Below are 20597 nucleotides of genomic sequence, written 5' to 3'. Positions count from 1 at the left end.
GAGCTGGAGCCAGAAGATCAACATGTGTGTGCACCTTCCCCCCTACCCAACCCCCCCCCCCTCCACTGGCTCACTGCCCCCTCCCAGTTCAAGCTAACTAATAAAAATCCCATTCTGCCCCCAGAGTAGCACAGCCATCATGCTCACAGTGAGACTGCCTCCAGATTCATTATAGAAGCAGGGCTGCCATGGGGAGAGAGAAGGGCACAGACCTCCCCAGCAGTGGCCTGGCCGGGGCTCCCGATGGGCAGGTGCAAGTAGGGGCACAGGTAGAAAAGGAAAGACCAAGGGAAGTAAGGATATGGAGACAAACTTGGAGAAACTGAGGCAGGTGAAAATTGACAGCCAAACCCATCAATGTCTAGAAAGAGTCAGGAAAACAGGTTTGGGTGGGAGCAGCTGCTACAGAGAGGGATTTTCAGGGCCACCCTCCTGCCGCCCCTGAAGGATCTGCTGGTGGCAAGCCCCACTGGGCACTGTGATCCTGAGGAGATTGGGGACTGGGGTAGGAAAAGGGGACAGAGTTCTTCTGAAGGAAGTCCCAGGAATTCTCCTAGAATCCCACCTGGCAACTGTGTGGCCAGCACAGGCCCAGACTGATCACTCACTCAATACACAGTGAGTAAGTAGATGGATGAACAGGGGAAGTTGTACCCTAGCCCCCGAATCCAGTAAGTCACATAACACCCACCAAATATGCCCTGTAGTCACACCTCAGGGCCCCTGTCCTTTTGGTTCTTCAACCAATAGTTCTCTCCCTCCCTTCAACCATCCAACTCCTACTTACTCTTTTTCTTTAAGTTCTTTTTGTGTGTGTGTGTGACAGAGACAGAGAGAGACAGAGAGAGGGACAGATAGGGACAGACAGACAGGAAGGGAGAGAGATGAGAAGCATCAATTCTTCGTTATGGCACCTTAGTTGTTCATTGATTGATTTCTCATATGTGCCTTGACCAGGGGGCTACAGCAGAGCAAGTGACCCCTTGCTCGAACCAGATGAGCTCATGCCCAAATTGGCAACCTCGGGGTTTTGAGCCTGGGTCCTCCGCATCCCAGTCTGATGCTCTATCCACTGCGCCACCGCCTGGTCAGGCCTCCTACTTAGTCTTCAAGGCCCAATTCAAATCCAACTCCTCCTTGAAGCCATCTTAGATTCCCCCCCCCCCCCATCAGAAAAGATGCCTTCTTCCTCATACTCTTGAAGAGCTTTGCTTGGATGGAGCTCACTTCTGGAAGGATCATGCTCTGCCTTGTTCCCCGTGTGTCTGAGCCCCCTGCTTACCCAGCAGTCACTTGAGGCCAAAGCCTGAGTCTCCAGCACTCTCCTCCAGCTTTCCCAGGGTGGCCTGTCAGCTCAAAGGACACAGCCTCCAAGAACCACCTGGCTGAAGCAGATCTGCCTTTTGATCTCTATTGCTGTACCCTAATGTTTCCCTTTCAAGCATTGCAGCCTGTAACTCTTTTATTTATTTGTTCATTAACTTTTTCCCTCTCCCTCTTCCCCCATCCACCCACCCACCCAGACTAAAACCTCTGGGAGGATGATGAATGTGCCCATCTTGTTCACGTCCGTGTTTTGAAGCACCGGCATGTGCCCGGCTCAGAGAAGGTACTCGGTGAGGGTCTGTCTGAGGGCTAAGTGGTTCCCCCTGTGTCCTGCACACAGTAGGCACCAAGGAAGTTGGGCCGATTGACTCAGTGTAGCCGTTATTTCTGTAAACCACTCGGTCTACTGGGAACTCCCAGCCTTCGTTAGCCCACCCCTGGGATGGCGGCCACTCCCCACGAGGACTCCTACCCTGATCTGCCAAGAAGACTTTATCCAGCCTTATTTGCTCTAATTCATACTAACCTATCAAATTATGTTTCAAAATTAAATGGATCTTTCCAAAACACCCCCTTCCAGAAAAGAGATTCTGCTAAAATCCCCTCTCATCCCTGGGGTGGGGGTGGGGGGCGCGGGCGTGTGCACATCATCTGGCCAAGGATGTGTTATCACCTCCTGTGTCTGAGCTAATGGTTCTCTTGCAGAAGCATCAGGGTTGCTAGTTTTAAGATGCTGATTCTTGGCCCCACCTCAGAGCTACCAATCCAGATTTGGGGGAGAAGTTTGCACCAAACCCAAGAATCTGCATTTTAACAAACTAGTTCATGAATTCTGAGGAGGCATAGTATAAAGGCTGAGACTCCCTGAGCTAAAGGACAAAAAAGCACTTTGCCAACATCTCAGATGTGAGTTGTAAACGCCCCGTTCCTACAACGTCCCGGGCCAGCAGAGCCCATGCCTGTGGGACTTGAGTGGAGCAGCCCCACATCTGGGTGGCTGCAGCACAGGCCACCACAGCAGCTGGTGTCCTTCTGGCTCCGTGAGTTCATTAATCACACCCTGACTGGCCTCTACTCACACCCAGAGGCTGGCTGGGCCTGGGCCTTGGGGAGACTGTAGGTCCAGGAAAAAGAGGGAAGTGGAGGAGAGCCAGGGCTGGGTTCACACCCTGCCCCAGCATTGCCTTGAACCCCCACTATTTGTGAGAAGCCTAGACTCACAGGAGCTGCTTCTGACAGGCAACCTCTATGATGGCCTCCCAGTGGACCCCCACCTTCTGGCATTCACACCCAGTGTAATTTAGTCCCCGGGAATGTGAGTTGAATTTGGTGACTTGCTCTTAATGAAGTGAGTATGGCAGAAGTAATGTCACTTCCGAGATGAGGTTATAAAAAGATTGTGGTTTCTCTCTTGGGTCCTCTCTCACTCTCTAGGATTCCTCATTCTGGGGTAAGCCACTGCACATGTGCAAGGACCATATGGTGACAAACTAAGGCTAGCAAACAACCATGTGAGTGAACGTGGATGCAGACCCTTCCCCAACTGAGCCTTCAGATAAACCTGTAGCACCTGCTGGCAGATGATTGCATCCCCAGGAGCGAGTGAGCCAGAGGCACCCAGCAAAGTCATACCTGGATTCCTAATCCTTAGAAACTGGGAGATAATAAATATTTCTTGTATTAAGTTGCTAAATTTGGGGGTAACTTGTTATGCAGCAATAGATAATTAATACATCTCCCCTCTGGGCACCCTTCCAGCGACAGTTCTTCCTATATCCATCCTTGAGCCCTTAGCCACAGCCTGAGTTCACCTGTCCCCCTAATGGGCGATGGTGACTCACGTCCCCAGGTCTTTTCTCCTACAGATCCATCCTCCAGATGGTCTGGGCCACCCAGTCAATATAGCTCTCTCCTAAGATTCCCAGCTCCCGTGTCAGCCCCTCTGTAATGCCTTCCCTCATTTTCCATTCCCGTCGCAACCCCGAGCAGTTCCAATGAAAGCAAGGCTAATGCATCACCTCCCTTATTTGGTTATAGTCTGTCTCAACTGTGAGCTCCTGGAGGACAGGGCCACCATCAGATTCTTCTCTGTCTTATATGATGCTTAGCACAAGGCCTGACACAGAGCAGGTGCAAGGAAGGTTCGATGAGGGAATAAACAACAAGCAACAAGTGACTGATTCTATCCCCATTGCCAGGTCCTGCCATTGCCCAAGGCTGTGCAATTTTACACTCAAGTATAGAAACCCAGATCTGTTATCTGTTCCAAGAAACCAGCCTTTTCCCCCCAACTTCCTCATTTCTTTTCCAAGACCATCACTGCACAGCAAGCTGGAATTTCCGGTTCCCTTTGGTTCCTGCCCCTCCTCCCTTTCCTTCCTGGGTCCCCATCTCATCCCATTTGCTGTCAAACGTCCCTTGACACGACTCCTCCTCTTCCCCAGCACTGTGGATGCCCAGTCACTGCAACAGCTGCCCCCAAGCCACTGCTCCGGTCTCTTATACCTCCATTTACCCTCCCAGGCGCCTTTAAAATGCCCAGAGGACAGGAGGAGGGGAACTATGGAGATGGTGGTTGTGAAGGTGTTTTATGAAAGTAAGAATCATTGCAACCACCCCAGGCTAAACTTTCACTGGCTCTTCAGGGCACCTGGAATAGGGTTCAAACTCAGCCTGCCATTTGGAGCACCCAGGGTCTGATTCCAATGGGAAGTCAAGAGGAACAGGCACAAGTAGACTTCAAGTCTCCAATACCACCACCATCACCGTCTAGTTCCTGCAGCAGAGCCCCTGTGCCAGGCTGGGCTTTGTGCACATCCTCTCAACAGGTAATGGAAGCCTTAGCAAGTGCTTTACAGGTCTGAAGTTGTTGAATCCTCACTAACACCATATGAAAGAGGGTTTCACACTCGGCCCAGGACAAGCAGGGCTGGGCTTTGAACCCAAGTTTGCCTATCTTCATAGCCTTCCTACCACCATACAGAACCTCTTACAAACTTCTTATATTTACAACCTACCTTTGTGATTCTTTGCCACAATCAAACATCACCTCTACAATTGTTTAGTTAATGTTTTCCCTTAAATTAACTTAAGCGGCATAGAGGTTAGGGGGTGGGGGTGGGGTTTGGAATCCCACTCCCTGGGGGGATGACTCATGGCTTCTCCACTTTCTATATGAGAGTAAGGCTCTCTGAGCCTTGATTTCTTAAAACAAAGTGGCGCTTTCCCTCACAGGGTTCTGTGCGGATTACATGAGTTAGACACGTCAGGTGCCCAGCACACAGAGAAGGCGGTGATCAGGAGGCCTGGCTCGCCGTGCGATTGTACTTCCCCATCTCTCTACATTGGAAGTGACCACACGACTTGCCCTGTGGCCATCAAAATGGGCAATGGAGCGATGTGGGAGTCGTTCCAGGCAGAAGATTTTGAGCCAGTGTCCAATCTGCCACACTCACTCCTTTCTGCCCTGGTGATTGTGACATTCTAACGGTGGCTCCTTCATCTGGTTGGCCCCCCAGAGGGAGGCATCCCAAACTGACCCCCGAGGGACATGTAGCAGTGTGTGAGAAATGAAATTCCATTGTTGTGTCACTTCCGCACAGCCAGGCCGCCCCAAACTGTGTGCGACAGACAAAGCTCGATAAACGCTACCTGACAAATGTGAGGACCTCCATATCTTCTGAGAAGGGAACAATACCACTCTGTGCATGAACACTTTTGTATATAAAGCACCACTTAGCATCAAATAATATTCATATTATGATGAAAATGAGAAACATTTATCCTCATACGACTAAAATCATCAGGCAATCCCCCGTAGTACCTACACGTACCACCAACAAGAAATGCTGTTCAGTGCCCCCCTCTCAGAAGCTGAACCACGGGCTGTGGGCTGGGAAAGCCCAGCCAGAGTGCCTCACGGTCAGCTGCACGCCACTGCCCTTGCCCGCCTGACCTCCCAGCTGCCAGGCCCCGTACCCACCCTGTGCATTGGCAAGGACACGTGACCCTTACCTCGGCAGACGGTGCCGTTCTCCACGGCCTCGAAACCCGCTTTGCACATGCAGCGCCCAATGGGCACCAGCCACTCGCCGTCCCCGTTACAGTACAGCTTGATGGGCACGTCCACCTCCTCAGCGTTGGCGATGCAGCTGCCCCGGGCGGCCACCAACGAAGTGCTCTCAGCCCCCGACAGCGTCTCCTGGAAGACGGCGCCGTTCTGGATGATGCGGGGGCACTTGCGGTAGAAGACACGCACGGCGATGAGCGACATGCAGCCGCCGTAGTCCTGGAAGGCCAGGTAGAAGCCAGTGCGGGACACGGGCCCGAAGCTCCTCACCTCGGTGTTGATCTTCATGACCCGGCCGCCCAGGTCCACCTGAGAGAAGCTCTCGTCGGCCGCGATGGTGTCCACCTTCACCCACGGATTCTCCATCCAGTTGGGGAAGGTCTTGGTGGCCGAGTCGAAGTCGGCCTCATAGTAATAGAGGTTGAAGGTCTCCTTGCAGGAGCCGGGCACGCTGGGGATGCTGCTGCAGTCGCGCACCGAGAACTTCATCTCCACGTGGATGCGGTGGGCGCCGCGGCGCCGGATGAACTTGGTCCGTAGCCAGTTGTTCTGGCTCGATTCAAACACATTGCATACCTGGTACGTGCGGATGGTGTTCATGTTCTCATCGTAGCCACTCACCTCTTCCCACTGTGGGTGAAATGCTGGTCAGGTGGGGGAGGTCGGGGCTTAGCCCCAGGGAGGAAGGACATAGACCCCACCTTAGGGAAATCCTTCAGTCTGATGAGAGTAGACAGGACTCCTAGCATCCGGGACCTCCTAGTCTGATGGGGGAGGCACAGACTCTACCTTAGGGATCTTCCACTTTGATGATGGAAACACGATCCCTCCCATGACAGAACTCCCGAGCTGAGGGGCAGACATGGCCTTGGCCCCGAGGAATTCCTCAGTCTATGAGGGAGACGTGCCTATCTGAAGCTCCTGGTATTCCCCTAGTCAATGCGGTAGAGGTGACCCCTACCCACAGGCGTTCACTGAGAGCAGACAGAGCTTTGTACTTGGGGAGCCACCAGTCTGATGGGGGAGACAGACTTCTGCCTGTTGGAAGCTCCCTGTCTGATAAGATAAATACAGTCTGTGCCCTTGGGGACTCCCAGTCGGATGGAAGAAAAGCCCTTACCTCTGTGACTGGGAAGACAGGACCCTTCCCCGTGACAGCAACCCTGCTCTGGGGCCATAAGTGGCCAAGATGGTGCCCGGAGGGAGACCTCCCACCCTTCCTGCCTGGGGCAGGTGCTTCCGCATGCTCACTGGGGCCCAGCCTGGGCTCTCAGCCAGCCAGCTGAGAGTTCCCGAGTCTCAGGGCTACAGGGGGCTCGGCTGGGCCATGGGAAGTTGGGGCTGGAAGGACACAGAACCCATAGCCTCTCCTCACAGACCCTCAAGGGCCAAGCGCACTCGCACTGCTGCGCCTCTGTTCACACTTTTGTGCCCTCCTCAGGCACCCTCTCACCCTCTCTCCATCCTTCTGGAAGCTCTGGCAGCAGGCTGGCCCCCTGGCCGCAGTGTCTGCACCCACCAGGGACAATCTGCCTGGGCGAGTCGGGGCTGGGCAACCTCTGCCCTCTTGGACTGGTGTCCCCAGTGGAGCTGAGAGCTTGCCGAGGGTAGCTATTGTTCCCCTCCTTCTCTTGTGTCCCTTTTGGTGGCGGCTGGCTTCACCTGGAGTTCTCCCAGAAAGGGTAGACCCAAAAGAGCCCCAACAGCAGAGCACCCCTCCCACCTGTGCTGGCCCAGGGGCTGGGGCTGATCAGATTTTATTTCTTTGTCATGTTTATCACAGGTGGTATGTATGGTTGTCCCCATTTCACAGATGAGGGAGTAGAGACCAGAGAAGTGAGGTCACTTGACCCAAGTCATAAAGACCTAGGCCCGTTCACTTGCTTGTCCACACGGCCTCGAAACTCGAGGACCCAACAGTGCCCTGGAAGTCCTGGGTTTTGTCCCAGGTCTGCTGACCTGATGTGTGGTCTTGGGCAAGTCACTTACCCTCCCAGGGCCTTTATTTCCTCAACTGCCAAATATGACTATGATGGGGAGGGGAGAATTGTCACCCTCAAGGGGGCATTCTTTGTCCTTCTGCCACCCTCTGGTTCTCTGGGCCAAGTCTGCGCAGGGCAGAGCGGGAGCAGCTGGCCTGGGGAGGGACGATGCTGTGACGTGGAAGTGTGCGTGGGGGAGGCCAGCCGAAGCCTGCTGGCCCAGCCTCTACTTCAATGGTGGCTCTGAAGCTTCTTACATTGCGTTTAATTTTTTTTTTTTTTTTTTTGGTGGCACCATGTGACAAAGTCAGCCCCTTGTTACAACTACTGCTCTTCTTCAGAACTTAATTAGAGCACTTAATTAGAGCGCTCTGCCTTTCTCCCCTCTCTCTAATTAACATGCGGAGGCCCTGCAGCCCAAACACCCCAAATAATTGCGTCCGGGGGCCCTGCAGCCCAGCCCGGCCTCATTACTGGCAGGGTGGGGCTGTGGGCTCTGCTGCCTTCGCAGATGGAAAATTGGTGACAAGAAAGAGCCACAGAAAGAAGCCTGACCCTGGGTCCTGCCTATTGAGAGCACAGGCCTTGCGGGGGGTGGGGAGATATGCAGCTCCGCCGGGCAGCAGCTGAGTCCAGCGCAGAAGCTAGGATGGGGGGGGGGGGAGGGAAGGGACGGGCTGTGGGAGCCCAGAACCCTCCCTGGAAATCAAGGAGATGAAGAGGGAATGATATTAAAACTGACGATGGTGACAATGACGATGGGGATAGTTATTATAACTACTCGTTATTGGGAGTCCATTCTATGCCAGGCACTGCACTAGACATTCTGCAGGACAACCTCACAAGAGTCCCGTGAGTAAGACATTAGTGTCTCCATGTTATAGATGAGGAACCTAAAGTTTGGGGAGGTTCAAGAACTGGCCCAAAATCACACAGCTGGTGAGTGGCAGAATCGGGAAAGAATTTCAGCTCCTACGCAGGTGCTGGGCTGGTTGGTGCAGGGAGAAAGAGGAATCTGAAATTGTGCCTGATCTTGCCCTTGGGAAGCCCACAGACTACATGGGCTCAGATCACTGAACGCAAGGAGGCGTGAAGATCTCAGGGAGGGGGAGACTTTTGTTACAGGAGCTCAGAAAGGGGGCCCAGAGAACTCAGTCACAGCCCTGAGATACAAACCTGAGCCCTATCCCTTACTAGCTGTGGGGCCCCTGGCACGTGGCTAAAAATCTCTGAGCCTGTTTTTTCAACTGTACAATGGAGTGATTCCTCCCCATTAAGAGTAGAGATGATATGTGGAAAAGGGCTTGATACAGTATCTGACATACACTGGGTGCTCAGGAAATGATGGTTCACTTTCCTCATCTGTAGAAGGAGATAGTTCTACCCACTTCTGAGTCTCACCCTGAGAATTCCATGGGACAGCCGAATGCATCCAAGATGTTGTCATGGTAACTGGTGCTCCACCACTGGTAGGGGACCCAGTGGGTGGGACAATGAGAGGCTTGGCCCTGGGCTCTGAAGGAGGGAAAGGGGCTGGAATGTGAGGAGGCCTCCAGGCCCTGCAGCAGACCTGGGGTATTCTGGGGGACAAGGCAGGGTGTGGGGACCACTGACTCACCCCTGATGAAGGATGCACAATCCAACCGAGCTCTGCCGTCGCTGTGGTTGAGTCCATCAGCGTTTCTGTGGGGAGAGCAAAGAGTCACCACCCCATGCATTGAGCAGCTTTAAATCGGCTCCTTTCAAGCATTCATTCAACAAATATATCCTGATGCCTATTCTGTACCAGGCCCTGTGCTGGGGACCCTTAAGAGAAAACAATGAATAGGAAGACCCTACAGTGGAACAGCTCAGTCTGACAGTGGGAAGGAGGTATGAATACAACAAGCTATGAGAGACTAGGTGGAGAGACATAGAAGTCACACCTTCCATGTCACCTAGCCCAGTGAGATAGGGTGAGAGGAATGTTTGATGCCGTTCTCCCCTTCTGTACCCAGGATAGACATCACCAATCAATTCCCACACTCTGTAGCTACATGATGTGTCTTACCATAGTGCCCTAGGAAACTAACACCCATCATTTCATATCCTATCCCTGTTGTAGCCCAACTGCCTCATTTTGTACATAGAACAACTGAGGCACAGAAAAGGGGAAGAGACTTCCTAAGAATCACACAGGAGTTGGTGGCAGAGTAGCAGTTGCAGGTCCCCTGCCTCCTACCCTGTAAACTTCTAGACACTTAGTTTGAGGGTGTGAATGATCTAGAGCAGTGTTTCTCAACCGCGGGTCCGCAGACCTGTCTGCCAGAAGTCCACAAAAGAGTTAACCACCCTGATGTTGTATGAAGATTACAGACCCAATGATCTTAGTCGAATTTGCTTCTGCTCAGGGTGATTTCTGCCTTAGTGGTCCCTGAAATCATTCTCCTATTTTCACCAGTCCCCAAGAGTAAAAAGGTTGAAAACCACTGATCTAGAGCAAGGAGAGTGGGGACAAGGGTATTGAGAATCCAGGCTGCTCTGAAGGTCAGAATGGGAATAACAAGGTCTTCAACTAGGGCTGGGGTGGTGGGGATGGAGAGTGGAGATGGGAGGAAGCATTTAGCTAAAGGTGACTCCAGTCAGTCCAGCAAACTGACAAGAGAGGATGCAGCAGTGTCCCCATGACCGCCTGTGGCTTGTGTTTTCAGTCATTTTGTCCCTTTGCACTGGGGGCTGGCGAAGGGGGAGGGGAGATGCCAGGGACGGTGGAGTCCAGTGCCAAGGGCATCTTTTTGATGGCAAATTGGAGGGAAGTTCTATTGTGCTGCTTTGGAGCTGAAAAAAGGGTTCTTTTTCACACTCCGAATGCTACAGATTCTTCTTCCTGGAGAGAACAAGGGCTGAACTTTTAACCTGTTTTCTCTCATCGGCCTCAGCCAGAGACACGCCAAGCCGGGCTCTCTGCCTGGGCCCGAGGAACAGCTGCTAGGAGCAAGGGAGAGGAGACTCCGCTTGGGATGAGAAAAGGGTCGGGTGCAAGCCCACCAAGCAGGTGGCCCCACCCCCTGGCTGAATTCCTGGGCTGACCCAGAGGCCAAGTCCCAGAGGATTCCACAGCCCAGAGAAGGGACTGTGAACTGACATCCTCATTGTACTGGGCCCGGGGAGGGCAAGTAAGTTGTCAAAAGTCCTACACCAGAAGCTGGTGCTCAAACCTTGGACTTCCAGGAAGCTCAGGCCAGGGGCTCCCGGTGCCCCCTCTGCCTCCCACATCTGGAACAAGTCAGGGGAGGATCTCAGAAGGACTGGAAGTCAAGGGCTGCCTGTCACAGGCAGGAATGGACAAAGAGGGAGTGTGGAGTTTGCAGATCCCCCTGAGGGTGCGAAAGGCAGGCGCCCCCTCTTCTCCCTTCTCACCATGCCAATGCTGGGCCTGGCCTGGAAGCCCACCTCCGTGAAAGCAGTTCCCCTCGGAGCCATGGCAGGAGGGGACACATGGGTACCCTCTCTTCAACTTCACTTGGCCTTTTGCTTCTTAATGTTGACACCTCCCTCCACCCTCTGAAAAAGGGCAGGTAAACAGAGCGGACAAACTAGGTGTTGGGAGGTCAGAGAGACTTCGCTTCTAATTAACTCGCTCTGCCACCTATTTGTTTTGCCACCTTGGACCTGTAACCTTTCTGGTCCTCAGTTTCCTCACCTGGAGAGCAGCCACGTTACCTTCTGAGTGTAGACAGATGGACTGATTGTGATGGGCCCTGTATTAGCTGGGAGCCCAGCACAAAGCACATCCTAAGTAAGTGGCAGCGATTCTTTCATAGATTGGGTGGTTTTTGGCTGACTCTGTGCCTGGACACATGTCATTTCCTCTGGGCTTATTAGGTGGCCCCTGAAAGTGAAGGTGGGCCCAAGAGGCTCCAGCTCAGGCTCTCTTCGCCCCACTCCCACCCCAGACTGGGCCGGCCAACATCTGACAGCCATCAGCCTGTTGCGTGATGGCCACAGCCTTGGCGGCACCCTTCCCAGTCTGTCTGCTGCTCTCTCCTAGGACGTCATGAGTTTCCTCTGTTCCTCTCAAACCAAGCCCAGGATTCAAACTCAGTTCCCAGGGAATGGAATTAGCAGTTCTTGTCTCAGGAAGCTGGGTGTGTTCAGGAAGTCAAGCCCTATTTTCACCACCAGCACTTCTACAAAGAGAGAAAACTCATGTCCGCGAAGATTTTATTAGGAGCCAGAGATCCTCCCTCACCCACATTCTCACTACCATGCCGAGAGATAGGTGATACTGTCCCATTTCACAGATGGAAAAACTGAGGCTTCCAAAGGCATCTATTCCATCCACGAGCTATACTCCAGATGCACAGAATGGGTGGTGCACTCTCTCATCCCTGTACCTGACACCTCACATGTACCATTCCTTCTGATCTTCTCCCCTCCATACCTTCTTTGCCTTCTTTGTCTTCTCAGCCTTGAAGTCTCAGCTCAGGTCACCTACTCTGGGAAGTCCTCCTGAATCCACACCACTCACAGCTCTGTTCCAGCACTTGCAGATATACTGGGTGGGAACTGCCTATCCGCCAGGTTCTTCTAATGGTCTGTGGTTCTCCAAAGGGTGGTGCTAGGTCCTGGTTCTGGGGCCCATGAGACCCAGCCCAAGGCCTAGCACATAGTAGGCCTTCCCCTACTCCATAAGAAATCCCCCTAAACTATAGAGTTTGAACATATGCTAGTGATCTGCCCCATCAGGAAAACATTCATGACTTCGGCCACTTTCACCTACAATCTGTATTTGTTTAGTTACTATTTTTCTTCCATTCTATTCTTTTTTCTTAAGTGCATTTTAAAGAGGAAAAAGCAATCATTGTTATAAATGGAAAACCAATATCACTTGCCATAAAAAGAAGGAAAGTAAACACAAGATTATTACAATTAAAAATGTCTGCCAACTACCTAACATCATTTCACTTCCCAGGCTTTGGGGAGCAGTAGGCTCCATCAAACTGCCTCCGAAGTGCTGGAAATGTCCTCAACTCATCCCCACTGTGACAACGACAATCCCTCATGCAAGGGAAGCTGTTTTCACTGTACACAGATAATTAATCACCGCACGATGTGACAAAGGCCACGATATGGATGTGCACAGAAAACTGTGGGATCTAGGAAACTGGGTGTGGAAAGCGAGGAAGAAAATGCCCCATTTAGGGATGGCTTCCTGGAGGAAGTGACTCTGAATGGAGGCTTGAAGACTAAGTTAAAAGGGAGTCAGGAAAAGCCGAGTATGAAAGGCATGGTAGGCAGAAGGGACAGCAGAGGCAAACACAAGGTGAGCAATAGCACGTTTCGTGGGAGCTAACGGCAGGTAACAGGTGAGGCAGGGCGTGGTGAGAGTGAGGGAGAGGCCAGGAGCGGTGGAGCTGGGACTGCGCAGCGAAGGTCAGCTGCTCTCAAGGTCCTCTTGTTGGCCACGTCTACCAGCCCACATTCTTGCCAGCCTCCCTGGTCCCCCCAACCCACCCCCTACCCTGCCTAACACTGATGTTTCATTTATCTCCAGGCCCACCCATCCTGGCTAGCCCTTTGGAAATGCCCAGTTTCCAAGCCCTGGATGCTCTAATGGACAGATGAGAAAACCGAGGCCATGTGCACAGGTTCTTAGTAGCCAGGCGAAAGCTGGAACCTGGGCCTCCAGCCACCAGCCCAGAATGCTTTCCTCGGTGGGAAGCAGGGTTCAGGCCATGGGAGCAGCTTTGGCCCTAGCCCCATGCACCCGACCCCCTCTCCTGCCTGGAGACTGCACAGAAGAAAGCAATCAGGAGGCCCTGATTGCACAGGCTGGGGAGGCCCCTCGGCCCCTCCGGCTATGTGTGAACGAGCAGTGTGCATTTCAGAAATATTTGAGCTAAAAGGGGAGACACACTGAAGTCGTTAGCATTGGGCCCAACAGGAGGGTGAATGTGCGGGGGCCCTGGCGGGTGCTACCACCACCCCATTTTCAGGCTGGGGTGGGTTGGTCGCCCTCTGCTCCCTGTTCTACTCCTGGTCAGTTCTGTCTGACCCCCCTCTTGGACCATAATTCTCTAGGACCACGGACACTGCTTGCACTAAAGACATTATGTTAGAGTTATGAAGACGGAAGAAAGAACTTTCATTAAGTCCCTATTGTATACCGGGCATTGAGCTGAGCACTCTAAATACCATTTCAGGTTTATGACAATCTAAGGAGTTGGGAGAATACATATTATTTAATCCCATTTTATAGATGAAGAAACTGAGGTCAGGAAGGTGAAGAACCTGTACAAGGTCACACAGGCAGGGCTAGGCTTTGAATCCACACTTGTCTCATTCCACATTTGTGTTATTTTTAAGATGCCACAGCTATAGCCTTAAAAAAAAATCACCGGGCCTTTTGTATGTGTTTATTCTCTCCCTGTGTGGGTCTGTGTGAGGACAGGAAGGGAAAGAGGGGAGAACAGCAGGGGAGTAGGGCACAGACTGTCCAGGCTAGAACCTTGGCTCTGACACTCTAATGTGTGACTGCAGGCAAACCTGTGCTCCTCTCTGGACCTCAGTTTCCCCATCCGTAAAAGGGGTCATGTGAGAATTAAGTGACAACCTGCTGATGTGACATCTCCCAGGGCCTTCATTCGGGGTGGTGGAGGGCTCTGTGTCTGACTCATTCATCACTGTATCCATCCCCAACCCTCAGAACTGGTTCTGGCACACAGTAGATGTATTGGACCACCACGTGGCAGCTGCTGATGTTTCTAAAGCCCATGACTGATCATGTCTTAACTGAGCTTAATGCCCTTCAGAGCTCCCCTGCCATTAGGATAAAGTCCTAGCACCTCAACAATGCATTCAAGGCCGCTGCTGACCCGGCCAGCTAATTACCTTTCAGCCACACTTTCCTGCATCCCTAGTGTCCAGGCATCCTGAATTTCTTTCTGCTTGCAGGAGGCACTATGTTTCCTCGGGCCCTGGTGACTTGACCATTCCAGATTTTTCTCTCTGGAATGCCTGGCCCTTCCAGCTTTGTGAGCCTGGCTAACTCCTCTTCCAAAACTTAGCTGGAAGGCTCCTTCTTCTTGGCAGCTGTCCGTCCCTGAATTCGACTGGATTAGATAACAAGAGCATGGTCATTCAATGAATGGCTCCTCTCCCCAGTGTGTGCCAGGCGCTGTGCTAGGCACTGGGGATATAGAAACAGATCAGCAGATCTTTCCCTCGAGGAACTTCCAAACTAGGGCCCAACATGTGAACTTTCTACAGGGAGAGGCAGAGCCAAAAGGCTGGTCCAGTCGGAGAGCCAGGAAACCCCGAGGAGGAAGGGGTTCGCTTCGACCAGGGAATCAGCAAAGATGCCTCAGAGGAGGTGGCAGCTGAGCTGAGAGAAGAGGGGAAGGGGGCACCACAGAGAGGGCACAGCAGGATCAAAGGCGCAGCGGGATGAAACTTCAGGGGCAGTTTGGGGAACAGCAAAAACCTGACTACAGGTTCTCAGCAGTGAGCTCTGGGCAAGAGCTTAGCATTCATTATCTCATTTCATTGAAACCCTTTGTAAATTAGACACTTTATTATCTCCCTTTACAGATGTTAAACTAAAGTTAGGAGAGGGTGTTTAAAGCTTCCACAGCCAGGAAGCGTCCGAGCTGCATTTGCCTCCTCCCAAAGCGCATGTTCGGATCCACTGCTCCACGTTGGAATTTCTGTCCCATGAGGTGGGAGCAATATGCTTCCTGGAAGGATGTGATCGCTCAGGCTGGGGCCAGAGTATGCAGGGCCTTGGACGTGGGGCTAAGGCGTTGGGGCCTTGGCCCAAAGGCAATACAGAGCTATGGAGAATTCCTGAAGAGTTTAGTTATGTGGTCTCTCCTGAGAACGTGGACACAAGAATATAGTCTGTCCTGAATGGACAGATACCTAGTAGCTGTTCCCCGAGGTCGTTGCTCAAGACTGGCCAGCAGCCCACAGCCGAGGCAGCAAATCAGCCTGCCGTGTAACCGAAGCAGCAGATGTCACTCTGGACCCTTCCCAGCAGCTCCAGTTGCTCCCTGTCTGGGGCGAAAGGGGCTGGGGTGACTCAAACACAGGCCTGTCTACCGTACCACAGGCCGGTGAGATGCTAGCCCCAGGCTATCAACGGCTGCGGGCTGGGGCTGGAGCTTTCTAAGGTTCAAATTAAAACTCCCAAGAGGAGGCAACGCTCAGGAATCAGGAGTTCAAGTTCAAACCCATCGACAAGCTGGATGACTTCGAAAAGCCACTTCACCTCTCTGAACCTCAGTTTCCTCACCTATAAAATGGGGATCACAATCCTGTGCTCCTCGCACGGTTACTCAAGGATGCACAGAGGCGTTTGATTACCAAGGGTTGCTGTGACATGCAAAGGTTGAAGATAGGGAAAATCATGAACACGCGTGAGGACCCATGGGGGGCAGGCACTTCATCGACATCGCCTCACTGACATCCCAGAGCAACCTCTCAGGGAAACTGAGGCTCAGAGAGATCAAGGACTCCCCTAAGGCCACACAGCCAGTAACGGGCAGGGCTGGATCTGACCTCTCTGGTCTGATCCCTGAAACCACCAACCTGTGCCACCTCACAAAAGGAAGAAGTAAGTATCACAGTTTTCATGTACCATGCTCTTGGTGCCAGGCCCTGAGCTAACTATTCTGCACACTCTGCAGGGCCGGCACTATTCTCCCCATTGTACAGATGAGAAGACCGAGACTAGGAAGGCTACGAGACCTGCCCAAAGTCACACAGCTGTAAAGAAGCAGAGCTGCCATTTGAACCCAGCTCAGCCTGACTACATTCCGGGAGACCTCTCATTTGAAAACCAGATGAGGACCAGTGCCTGACAGGTCCTCAGGGTCACTGGCCCAAGCAAGTGCGGCGCGGCACTGCCAGCGAAGTCCCGCGACTCCAGGAAGGCTGCGGCGGATCTTCCGAGGCGAAACCTGCCAACAGGCAGCACGTTGTTTTTCCAGCTCAGCCCCCTGCTCGTCATCGGGCTCACGGAAAGGGGACCCAGCTAATGTAAAATCCTTCTGCCCGCGGACTCTCGCACACATACCCCTCCTTGTCCTCCTGCCCGCTCGGAGGCCCTTTTCTGCCTCGGTTGCCTGCCTGGAGCCGGCTCTTGTTTTCTCAGGCTGGGGCGGAGGAGTCCCTGTGACGCCAGCTCCTCTGCTCTGTCCCCCGCCTGCCCGCCGCTGGCCTGGGCATCCGCCAGCGCCCGCCGCCCGGGCTGAAACCCAATCCTCCGGGCCAGCCGGGCTGCTCGCTAACAGCGGGCCGCATTGTGAGGCCAGGGCTTCGGGAGAGTTTGGATTCGCTGCTTGGGGACCCACTTAACCTCCGCAAAGGACAGGATGATGGATGGGGGTCTGGGAAGGGGTTGCTGGGGGTGGGGTGGGCGGTAAATGAACACCAGGGCTTCCTGGGGAAGGAAAAGAAGGGAGGCAGGGCCGGGAACAGCCCCTCTACACATAAGAGCTCCGTTAGTCTTCATGACAACCCTGAGGGACGCCTGTTACTAATCCCATTTTATACATAAGAGAACTGGAGCTCCGAGAGGTTAGGTGACTTGGCCAAGGTCACACAGCCAGTCAGAAAGTGAACCCAGGCCTATTGCCCTCGAGCCTTCTTGATACACCAGGCTGCCTCTTGCAGCCAGCATCGGCCTGGTGATTTTTAATCTTTAAAGTTATTTTATGTCAATGAATCCACAAGACCCTTCCCACCTATGTAATGAGGTAATAAAAATATAATGATGGCACCCAGCATTATCAAACCCCTTCTGTGTGCCAGGCACTGTGCTGAGAACTCTTGGACTTCATCTCGTAACATCCTAACAGTGACCCAGAAAGGTGGGAGCAACTGTCGTGACAATTTTACAGAAGACAAGAGGAAACTCAGAGAGGCAATCCCTAGCAAGGCCTGGGGGAGCCGGGATTGGCCTTAGGCTGACTAACAGAGGCAGGAGGCCTGGCCCCCCAAGGGTTTATAGTCAGCATCCCTTTTGAAGGGTTACTAAATAGTCTGCATCTCCCCTCTGCTCACTGGAGAGAGCTTACAGTCTGCAGTCCAGGTTTCTGGGTGTTGTTTCTTCTCCCTGAAACATTGCTCACCCTCCTGACCTGCCTGGGATACTCATATATGATACATCCTTCAGGACCCATTTCAAATGTCATCTCCTCTGAGAAGCCTTTCCTGATGACCCTGGCACTGGAGCTTCCATAGTTCTATCTGTACCTCCCATCATCACCATCCTTGTCACCCTGCCCTGCAACTTTCTTTTATTCCTCAGCCCCTTACTGGACTGTGAACTTTTTTTTTTTTTTTTTTTTTTACTGTGAACATCTTGCAGGCAGGACTGGGTCTGGTTCACTGTGGTGGCCGCCAGCATCTGCTAAAACCACCATACTCTCCACTGTGCCCCCAATCCCCACCCTACCCAGATATTAAATGCTCTTTCCTGCTTGCACCATCAGTCTAGGTGTCTGAGTTTTTCCTCCAGGAAATATGCTCACATCAAGAGGGCTCCATACACTACATAATTCAAAGCACTTACTTAGTGCCAACCACTGTGCTCAGCTGTCACATATAGTGTCTCCTTTGATGCTTACAACACCCTAGAGCTAGAATTATTATTGCCCACATTCACCCTACCACCCATCATCCATCTACCATTCCACTCACTCAATAACCTACCACCCATTCATCCACCCACCCATATATCTAACATCCCACTTAGGTATCCATTCATCGTTCATACATCTTCCCAGTAAACCAACCTTCTTCCTGCCTTCATCTCTTCCTCCCTTTCTTTCTATAGATGGGGCGGGGGAGGGGGGGGAATGAGCTTCAGAGGGGTTAAGCAACTTGCCTGATGTCACATAGCTCATGAAGCAGGAATACTTTTTTTTTTTTTTTTTTTTTTGTATTTTTCTGAAGCTGGAAACGGGGCGAGACAGACAGACTCCCGCATGCGCCCGACCGGGATCCACCCGGCACGCCCACCAGGGGGCGACGCTCTGCCCACCAGGGGGCGATGCTCTGCCCCTCCGGGGCGTCGTTCTGCTGCGACCAGAGCCACTCTAGTGCCTGGGGCAGAGGCCAAGGAGCCAACCCCAGTGCCCGGGCCATCTTTGCTCCAATGGAGCCTCGCTGCGGGAGGGGAAGAGAGAGACAGAGAGGAAGGAGAGGGGGAGGGGTGGAGAAGCAGATGGGCGCCTCTCCTGTGTGCCCTGGCTGGGAATTGAACCCGGGACTTCTACACGCCAGGCTGACGCTCTACCTCTGAGCCAACCGGCCAGGGCAAGCAGGAATACTTTTAACCACTCTGCTGTGTAGCCTCTTGCTTTCTCCCTTTATTTTGTCCTGTTACATGCAGGTTTAATATTATAAGTCACTCAAATCCTTTTGAATGTGTGTGGGTGTAAATTACAAATCAATAAGACATAGGCCACTGTAAGTCCAAGCCGGGGTCTGTCAGGTTGAAGTCAATTAGCAAGCCTGCGGCAGGGCCTGCTGGGACTGGATTTATTTGCCTAATTGGCACTGGTTTCTCCTGGTGAAGGACAATTAACTCAAATCCCAGAATCTAGACCACCCCTCTGCTTCTGGGCAAGATGTCAGGCATTTAGCCACATGAGATTTTACTGTTCATTCATTCACCACTGACCCACAGATCCACTTATCCATCTATCTTTCCAATTATACAGTTCTTGGAATTATCCATAAACTATCCTGCCACCTATTCAGGCACCCACCTATTTATTTACCCACCTGTCACTTATTCATCCATCCATCTATCCGTCCATCCATCCATCCATCCATTTACTTACCCAACAATCCACCCACTCATCCATCTATCCACCTACCCATTCTCACACCCATTCATCCATTGAACCACCCAATCCAAGCAACTATTTATGACGTTGTTCTGCCTTCCTGCCATACACTCACCCGTTTGCCCACCCACCCACCCCTTCATCTCTTTCCATTCAACTATCCTGTCACTTACCTCATCTGTCAGTCATTCTACTTGCCCAGTAATGCACCACGCATTTCCCATCCCGTACATCTAGTATCCCACTTAGGTATCCATCCATCCATCCATCCATCCATCCATCCATCCTCCCACTGAAACAACCTCCTTCCCCATCCTTTCTTTTCATTTGTCTGTTTACCTGACCATTCATTTACCTGGTTATTTTATACCACTCACTTATATATCTAAAAATCTACTGACTGTCTACTCCTCCCATCCAGTCAGCCTACGTTTATTGAACACCTACTGTGTGCCAGGTCTACACTAGGTACCAGAGAATCAAAAATAGACATTGTCACCAACTTTAAAATAAAACGTGCTGATTTGGGGCAAATTCTAAACCCTTACTGGTTCCCACCCCTTGTTCCCAAGGACTTTCCAGGTTCCACATTCTACTCTTGGATTTGGCCCCTTGCTCTGGCTGGCCTCCTGAAGGGGTTCTCATGCTGTCTCTGGATCTAGCTTCTCTCTGCCTCCATATAACTTGATTCACAGGGTCCCCCTTGGCCCGCAGACCTTGCATGGATATGGCTGAGGCCCATTACACCCAGCAAAGGACCCAGTGAATGAGAACGTGAGCTCAGATTCAGCCTCAGCTCCATTGTGACCCCCTGGTGCACAGTCTGGAAGGGGGATCCTTGCACAAACAGACATAACTCCACTTGGCAGCATGGGTGCAGTAGCAGAACCACCAGGGCACATCTCGGCTCAGCGTGCCCTTACCTGCTCCCTCTCACTCCCCGGCTCGCTTGCCAACCACACCCAGCAAGCAGCTCAGGCAGTTAAGCAGGCGCAGCTCTGCGGGGCAGTTTCTCATGTGTCGATGTCTCACAGGAGAGCTGTCCAGCAATTTCCCATCATTGTCTTCATGATCAGAGCGTCCGTGTCTTCATCATCAGTGACTGTCCATTCCCCACTGGCCCTGAGACCCGGAGAGGCAACACTAGACAGAGCCTGGCCTGAGAGCTTCTGCTATGAGCTGCTGGGGCTCATGGCACGGCTGGACACAGAAGGGCTAGTGACAGCAGGAAGGGCTTGAGAAGGAAGAGGACACACATGAAGGGGCCCTTAGAGAAGACACTGGAGGCGGAGGCCCCTGAGCCAGATGCAGGGAGGAGGAAACTGGCCAGGAGGTGAGGGAATACCACCCACTACCCTCGCCTAACCATCACCATGGTGA

General features: G+C 52.5%; 1 protein-coding gene across 3 annotated transcripts in view; it reads right to left on the bottom strand.

Moving 5' to 3' along the window:
- EPHB2 (EPH receptor B2) overlaps positions 1-20597 on the bottom strand; it is a 188777-nt gene that overhangs the window by 113613 nt on the left and 54567 nt on the right. For all 3 annotated transcript variants that reach the window (XM_066375387.1, XM_066375388.1, XM_066375389.1), the window contains exons 2-3: positions 8996-9060; positions 5341-6025 (exon numbers count right to left, since the gene is read on the bottom strand). In XM_066375387.1, coding sequence (XP_066231484.1) covers positions 5341-6025; positions 8996-9060 — 750 coding nt within the window. The remainder of the gene's footprint in view (positions 1-5340; positions 6026-8995; positions 9061-20597) is intronic.

The sequence above is a fragment of the Saccopteryx leptura genome, chromosome 3 (genome assembly GCF_036850995.1).
Source record: "Saccopteryx leptura isolate mSacLep1 chromosome 3, mSacLep1_pri_phased_curated, whole genome shotgun sequence".
Taxonomy (NCBI): Eukaryota; Metazoa; Chordata; class Mammalia; order Chiroptera; family Emballonuridae; genus Saccopteryx; species Saccopteryx leptura.
Note: the sequence above shows the minus strand (reverse complement) of the source record. Positions and strands in the feature narration are given on the sequence as shown.